The sequence below is a fragment of the Lucilia cuprina genome, chromosome 2 (assembly GCF_022045245.1).
Source record: "Lucilia cuprina isolate Lc7/37 chromosome 2, ASM2204524v1, whole genome shotgun sequence".
Taxonomy (NCBI): Eukaryota; Metazoa; Arthropoda; class Insecta; order Diptera; family Calliphoridae; genus Lucilia; species Lucilia cuprina.
In genome coordinates, this window is record NC_060950.1 from 42769563 (window position 1) to 42778570 (window position 9008).

At 31.0% G+C, this 9008-nt stretch overlaps 1 protein-coding gene across 1 annotated transcript; it reads right to left on the minus strand.

Moving 5' to 3' along the window:
- Nucleotides 1-524: 524 nt before the first annotated feature.
- LOC124420833 lies at nt 525-6764 on the minus strand. The gene is made up of 2 exons (XM_046955123.1): nt 6760-6764; nt 525-885 (listed from the first exon to the last, which is right to left on the minus strand). Exons 1-2 carry the CDS (start codon nt 6762-6764, stop codon nt 525-527), a joined length of 366 nt encoding a protein of 121 aa, XP_046811079.1.
- Nucleotides 6765-9008: the final 2244 nt, after the last annotated feature.

Genomic DNA, 9008 nt, shown 5'->3' on the forward strand with positions numbered 1-9008 from the left:
ATCAATATTCAAACATTTGTAAGACCGGTCAAATTTATCTCTAATTATTCTAACCCTTTTTACTATATCCGACCACTCCATCTATACTCTATCCAAATTGTTAGCTCGGCTTGTATATTTCTTCTTTAATCTTTTATTATGTAAGGCGTAAAGACGCAACAATGTATTTAAACCTATTAAAACAGTTGTTATTACTAAAGAACATTCAATTAATTCAAGACTTGTATTTCCCTGTACTACCTCTACTTCATTGACCACATTGGCCGAAGGATTTTCTATTTTGGATTGGTGTTTTCCCATTACAAAGGACCTTAAAAAATTTTAATTCAGCTTGAAAACTTAAATATTATATATATTATTTTGATTATTCATTATTCTTAAAATTATTTATATGTAAAAAAATAAAAATTATTTATAATAAAAATATTTGTTAAATGGCGGTTAACGCCTACTGACCTAAATGTGCAACTGAATGCACAATTATATTTTTTTTTATTATTATTATTTTATAATTTCAATTTTTATTAGATTTCACATTGCATAGTCCAACAGATTTCAGCTTTTCCACAACTGCAAACAACTTTATAGCTCAATTGTGCCAAGGTATTTATCATAACAAGATGAGAGGCTAATACCATAACACCATTCACCACGGGTTTAACACTGTTTTCGAAACGTTTCCATAGCGCCTGTATTTCGGTGTCATTCAAACCAAAAACAGAACAAGAACGATCATGTAAAGAACCTTTAACAGTTATATAAGCATAAGTGCCTTCGTTATTTACAATGGGTACAGGAATAGTAACTTCATTAGCTGTAGTAGCTGGGGCTGTATTTGTTACCAATTTTGCAGATGCAAGTTGTTGTATATTTGGAGGATTAACACTGGGATTTGCGATTTTTTTTATTCCTTTTGGGTACTTATTATTTTTTTAGCACTCCAAAAAGGCTGGCAAATTAAAAGATGATAAGTTCAATATGTATTCTTCGCAAGAGCTAAATTACAACTCTCTTGTGTTAAGCGAAGTGTGTCTTTATTGAAAAAGTTCTTAGATTATATAGTAATTAATTGCTTACACAGCATTATTCATAAAGTAGATAGTGTAACAAAAGCCACGATCAGTAAAATATTTAAAGTATTGACTCTTTAATCGACTTTGTTATATGATACTATTTTTAATTGCTTTTTCAATATTCTGTTTGCATAAGCGATACATGTTTTATGCTACAATATACCAAATTAAAGTGCAATCATAATGCTTTAAAATGATGCATAAATGATGCAATTGACCATTTTTTAAAAACACATTATGCAATAAATTATATACCAAAACAAATGGCAATTTTAATGCTCTAAAATGATGCATAAATGACTGTCATAGCACGAAAACTGTCAAAGTTATTCACAACCATATCGGAACTTCAAATTACCGCCTTTTTAAACCTGGGAAAATAATTCTATCGATTTTTCCAATTGGCAATTTTCTAAAAACACATTATGCAATAAATTATATACCAAAACAAATGGCAATTTTAATGCTTTAAAATGGTGCATAAACGACTGTCCTAGCAAGAAAACTGCCAGAGTTAATTGCAACCATATCTTAACCTCAGATTACAGCGTCTATTAAAGATAGAACAATAATTCTACAGATCTATCAAATTGACCAATTTGTAAAAACACACATTATGCTACAAATGATATACCATATTAAAGTGCAATCATAATGCTTTAAAATGATGCCTAAATGACTATCATAGCGTGAAAACTGTCAATGTTATTTGCAGCCACATCGGAACCTTAAATTACCGCGTTTTTAAAGCTGTGAAAGTAATTCTACCGATCTATCCAATTAGCCATTTTCTAAAAATATATTATGCAACAAATTATATACCAAAACAAATGGCAACTATAATGCAATAAAAAGATATATAAACGACTGCTATAACATGAAAACTATAAAAGATATTTGCAACCATATCGGAGCCTTAAATTACCGAATTTCCAAACCTGTACCAATAAATATACCGATCTATCCAATTTTTGTAAAAATTCAATATGCCACAAATTGTACACCAAAACAAAGTGCAACTGTAATGCTTAAAAATGATGTATAAACGATTGTCCTGGCATGAAAACTGTCAACGTTATTTGCAGCCATATCGAAACCTCAAATCACAGCGTTTTTAAACATAGAACAACAATTTTACCGATCCTTCAAATTGACCATTTTTTAGACGAACACATTATGCCACAAATGATATACAAAATTAAAGTGCAATCATTATGCTTTAAAATGATGCATAAATGACTGTCATAGCATGAAAACTGTCAAAGTTATTCACAACCATATCGGAACCTCAAATTACCGCCTTTTTAAACCTGGGAAAATAATTCTATCGATTTTTCCAATTGACCCTTTTCTAAAAATACATCATGCAATAAATTATATACAAATGACAGTTTAATTGCTTTAAAATGGTGCATAAACGATTGTCCTAGCACGAAAACTGCCAAAGTTAATTGCAACCATATCGGAACCTCAGATTACTGCGTTTATTAAACATAGAACAATAATTCTACCGATCTATCAAATTGGCCAATTTCTAAAAACACACATTATGCTACAAATGATATACCATATTAAAGTGCAATATGCAATAATGCTTTAAAATGATGGCTAAATGACTATCATAGCGTGAAAACTGTCAATGTTATTTGCAGCCATATCGGAACCTCAAATTACCGCGTTTTTAAAGCTGTGAAAAAAATTCTACCGATCTATCTAATTGGCCATTTTCTAAAAATATAGTAGGCAATAAATTATATACCAAAACAAATGGCAACTATAATGCAATAAAAAGATATATGAACGACTGCAATAACATGAAAACTTTAAAAGATATTTGCATAAACGATTGTCCTGGCATGAAAACTGTCAAAGTTATTTGCAACCATATCGGAACCTCAAATCACAGCGTTTTTAAACATAGAACAACAATTCTACAGATCCTTCAAATTGACCATTTTTATGACGAACACATTATGCCACAAATGATATGCCAGATTAAAGTGCAATCATAATGCTTTAAAATGATGCATAAACGACTGTCCTAGCACGAAAACTGTCAAAGTTAATTGCAACCATATCGGAACCTCAGATTACTGCGTTTATTAAACATAGAACAATAATTCTACCGATCCTTCAAATTGACCATTTTTAGACGAAACATATACCAAATTAAAGTGTAATCATAATGCTTTAAAATGATGCATAAAAGACTGTCATAGCATGAAAACTGTCAGAAATATTCACAACCATATCGGAACCTCAAATTACCGCCTTTTTAAACCTGGGAAAATAATACTACCGATCTATCCAATTGGCCATTTTCTAAAAATAAATTATGAAATAAATTATATACCAAAACAAATGGCAATTTTAATGCTTTAAAATGGTGCATAAACGACTGTCAAAGTTAATTTGATACATAGAACAATAATTCTACCGATCAATCAAATTGACCAATTTGTAAAAACACACATTATGCTACAAACGATATACCGTATTAAAGTGCAGTCATAATGCTTTAAAATGATGGCTAAATGACTATCATAACGTGAAAACTGTCAATGTTATTTGCAGCCATATCGGAACCTCAAATTACCGCGTTTTTACCAATAAATATACCGATCTATCCTATTTTTGTAAAAATTCATTATGCCACAAATTATACACCAAAACAAAGTGCAACTGTAATGCTTTAAAATGATGCATAAACGATTGTCCTGGCATAAAAACTGTCAATATTATTTGCAACCATATCTGAACCTCAAATCACAGCGTTTTTAACCATAGAACAACAATTCTACCGATCCTTCAAATTGACCATTTTTTAGACGAACACATTTTGCCTCAAATGATATACCAAATTAAAGTGCAATGATAATGCTTTAAAATGATGCATAAATGACTGTCGTAGCATGAAAACTGTCAAAATTATTCACAACCATATCGGAACCTCAAATTATCGCCTTTTTAAATCTGGAAAAATAATTCTATCGATTTATCCAATTGGCCATTTTCTAAAAATACGACTGTCCTAGCACGAAAACTGCCAAAGTTAATTGCAACCATATCGCAACATCAGATTACTGCGTTTATTGAACATGGAACAATAATTCTACCGATCTATCAAATTGACCAATTTGTAAAAACACACATTATGCTACAAATGTCATAGCATGAAAACTGTCAAAGTTTTTCACAACCATATCGGAACCTCAAATTACCTGGAACCTGGGAAAATAGTTCTATCGATTTATCCAATTGGCCATTTTCTAAAAATACTATATTATATACCAAAATAAAAATTATATACCAAAACAAATGTCAATTTTAATGCTTTAAAATGGTTCATAAACGACTGTCCTAGATCGAAAACTGCCAATGTTAATTGAAACCATATCTTAACCTCAGATTACAGCGTTTAGTAAACATAGAACAATAATTCTACCGATCATCAAATTGACCAATTTCTAAAAATACACATTATGCTACAAATGATATACCATCTTAAAGTGCAATCATAATGTTTTAAAATGATTCATAAATGACTGTCATATCGTGAAAACTGTCAATGTTATTTGCAGCCATATCGGAACCTCAAACTACCTCGTTTTTAAAGCTATGTAAATAATTCTACCGACCTATTCTATTGGCCATTTTCTAAAAATGCATTATGCAACAAATTAAGTATATACTAGAACAAATGGCAACTATAATACAATAAAAATATATATAAACGACTGCAATAACATGAAAACTATAAATGATATTTGCAACCATATCGGAGCCTTGAATTACCGCATTTCTAAACCTGTACCAATAAATATACCGATCTATCCAATTTTTGTAAAAATTCATTATGCCACAAATTATACACCAAAACAAAGTGCAACTGTAATGCTTTAAAATGATGCATAAACGATTGTCCTGGCATGAAAACTGTCAAAGTTATTTGCAACCATATCGGAACCTCAAATCACAGCGTTTTAAAACATAGAACAACAATTCTACCGATCCTTCAAATTGACCATTTTGGACGAACACATTATGCCACAAATGCTATACCATATTGAAATGCCACAAATGATATGCCACATATGATATAATGCTTTAAAATGATGCATAAATGACTGCCATAGCATGAAAACTGTCAAAGTTATTCACAACCATATCGGAACCTCAAATTACCGCCTTTTTAAACCTGGGAAAATTATTCTACCGATCTATCCAATTGGCCATTTTCTAAAAATACATTATGCAATAAATTATATACCAAAACAAGTGGCAATTTTAATGCTTTATAACGATGCATAAACGATTGTCCTGGCATAGAAGCTGTCAATGTTATTTGCAACCATATGGGAACCTCAAATCACAGCGTTTTTATACCCTACACCACTTTAGTGGGGAGGGTATATTGGATTTGTGCTGATGTTTGAAACATACAAAAATATTCGTCCTATACCCACCCTAAAGTATACCTATCGGCTTAGAATCATTTTCTGAGTCGATTAAGCTATGCCCGTCCGTCTGGCTGGTTGGTTGTCCATGTAAACCTTGTGCGCATTATTTCGACTAGCTGTTAATCGGAACCTCAAACTACCGCGCTTTTAAAGCTGTGAAAATAATTCTACCGATCTATCCAATTGGCCATTTTCTAAAAATATATTATGCAACAAATTATATACCAAAACAAATGGCAACTATAATGCAATAAAAAGATATATAAACGACTGCAATATCATGAAAACTATAAACGATATTTGTACCAATAATTGTACCGATCTATCCTATTTTGGTAAAAACTCATTATGCCACAAATTATACACCAAAACAAAGTGCAACTGTAATGCTTTAAAATGATGCATAAACGATTGTCCTGGCATAAAAACTGTCAATGTTATTTGCAACCACACGGGAGCATCAAATCACAGCGTTTTTAAACATAGAACAACAATTCTACCGATCCTTAAAATTGACCATTTTTTAGACGCACGCATAATGCCACAAATGATATACCAAATTAAAGTGCAATCATAATGCTTTAATATGATAGATAAATGACTGTCGCAACATGAAAACTGTCAAAGTTATTCACAACCATATCGGAACCTCAAATTACCGCCTTTTTAAACATGGGAAAATAATTCTATTGTTTTATCCAATTGGCCATTTTCTAAAAATGCATTATGCAATAAATTATATACCAAAACAAATGGCAAGTTTAATGATTTAAAATTGTGCATAAACCACTGTCTTAGTACGAAAACTGCCAAAGTTAATTGCAACCATATCTTAACCTCAGATTACAGCGTTTATTAAACATAGAACAATAATTATACCGATCTGTCAAATTGACCAATTTGTAAAAACACACATTATGCTACAAATGATATACCATATTAAAGTGCAATCATAATGCTTTAAAATGATGCCTAAATGACTGTCATAGCGTGAAAACTGTCAATGTTATTTGCAGCCATATCGGAACCTCAAATTACCGCGTTTTTAAAGCTGTGAAATTAATTCTACCGATCTATCCAATTGGCCATTTTCCAAAAATATATTATGCAATAAATTATATACCAAAACAAATGGCAACTATAATGCAATAAAAAGATATATAAACGACCGCAATAACATGAAAACTATAAATGATATCTGCAACCATATCGGAGCCTTAAATTACCGCATTTCTAAACCTGTAGCAATAAATATATCGATCTATCCAATTTTTGTAAAAATTCATTATGCCACAAATTATATACCAAAACAAAGTGCAACTGTAATGCTTTAAAATGATGCATAATCGATTGTCCTGGCTTAAAATCTGTCAAAGTTATTTGCAACCATATGGGAAATCACAGCGTTTTTAAACATAGAACAACAATTATACCGATCCTTCAAATTGACCATTTTTTAGACGAACACATTATGCCACAAATGATATAAGTACCAAAGTGCCACAAATGATATAATAAAGTGCGATCGTAATGCTTTAAAATGACTGTCATAGCATGAAAACTGTCAAAGTTATTCACAACCATATCGGAACCTCAAATTACCGCGTTTTTAAACCTGGGAAAATAATTCTACCGATCTATCCAATTGGCCATTTTCTAAAACCACATTATGCAATAAATTATATACCAAAACCAATGGCAATTTTAATGCTTTAAAATGGTGCATAAACGACTGTCCTAGCATAAAAACTGTCAAAGTTAATTGAACCATATCGGAACCTCAGATTACTGCGTTTATTAAACATAGAACAATAATTCTACCGATCTATTAAAATGACCAGTTTCTAAAAATTTACATTATGCTACAAATGATATACCATATTAAAGTGCAAACATAACGCTTTAAAATGATTCATAAATGACTGTCATAGCGTGAAAACTGTCAATGTTATTTGCAGCCATATCGGAACCTCAAACTACCGCGTTTTTAAAGCAGTGAAAATAATTCTACCGATCTATCCAATTGGCCATTTTCTAAATATATATTATGCAATAAATTATATACCAAAACAAATGGCAACTATAATGCAATAAAAAGATATATAAACGACTGCAATAACATGAAAACTATAAATGATATTTGCAACCATATCGGAGCCTTAAATTACCGCATTTCTAAGCCTGTACCAATAAATATACCTACCTATCCAATTTTTGTAAAAATTCATTATGCCACAAATTATAAACGATTTTCTGGCATGAAAACTGTCAAAGTTATTTGCTACCATATCGGAACCTCAAATCACAGCGCTTTTAAACATAGAACAACAATTCTACCGATCCTTCAGTTTGAATATTTTTTAGACGAATATATTATGCCACAAATGATATACCAAATTAAATGCTTTAAAATGGTGCATAAATGATTGTCATAGCATGAAAACTGTCAAAGTTATTCACAACCATATCGGAACCTAAAACCACCGCGTTTTTAAACCTGGGAAAATAATTCTACCGATCTATCCAATTGGCCATTTTCTAAAACCACATTATGCAATAAATTATATACCAAAACAATGGCAATTTTAATGCTTTAAAATGGTGCATAAACGACTGTCCTAGCACGAAAACTGCCAAAGTTAATTGCAACCATATGGGAACCTCAGATTACTGCGTTTATTAAACATAGAACAATAATTCTACCGATCATCAAATTGACCAATTTATAAAAATACACATTATGCTACAATTGATATACCATATTAAAATGCAATCATAATGCTTTAAAATGATTCAGAAATGACTGTCATATCGTGAAAATTGTCAATGTTATTTGCAGCCATATCGGAACCATTAAATATACCGATCTATCCTATTTTTTTAAAAACTCATTATGCCATAAATTATACACCAAAACAAAGTGCAACTGTAATGCTTTAAAATGATGCATAAACGATTGTCCTGGCATAAAAACTGTCAATGTTATTTGCAACCATATGGGAACCTCAAATCACAGCGTTTTTAAACATAGAACAACAATTCTACCGATCCTTCAAATTGACCATTTTTTAGACGAACACATTATGCCACAAATGATATACCAAATTAAAGTGCAATCATAATACTTTAAAATGATTCAGAAATGACTGTCATATCGTGAAAATTGTCAATGTTATTTGCAGCCATATCGGAACCTCAAAGTACCGCCTTTTGAAACCTGGGAAAATAACTCTATCGATTTATCTAATTGGCCATTTTCTTAAAATATATTATGCAATAAATGATATACCAATACAAATAGCAACTATAATGCAATAAAAAGATATATAAACGACTGCAAGAACATGAAAACTATAAAAGATATTTGCAACCATATCGGAGATTTATGTTCCCGTAAAAAATATTTGTGCCGAATTTCACTGCTATTGATTCTTCTCTTAGCCAGTTATGGGCGATAAAGATAATTTTCTGAGGG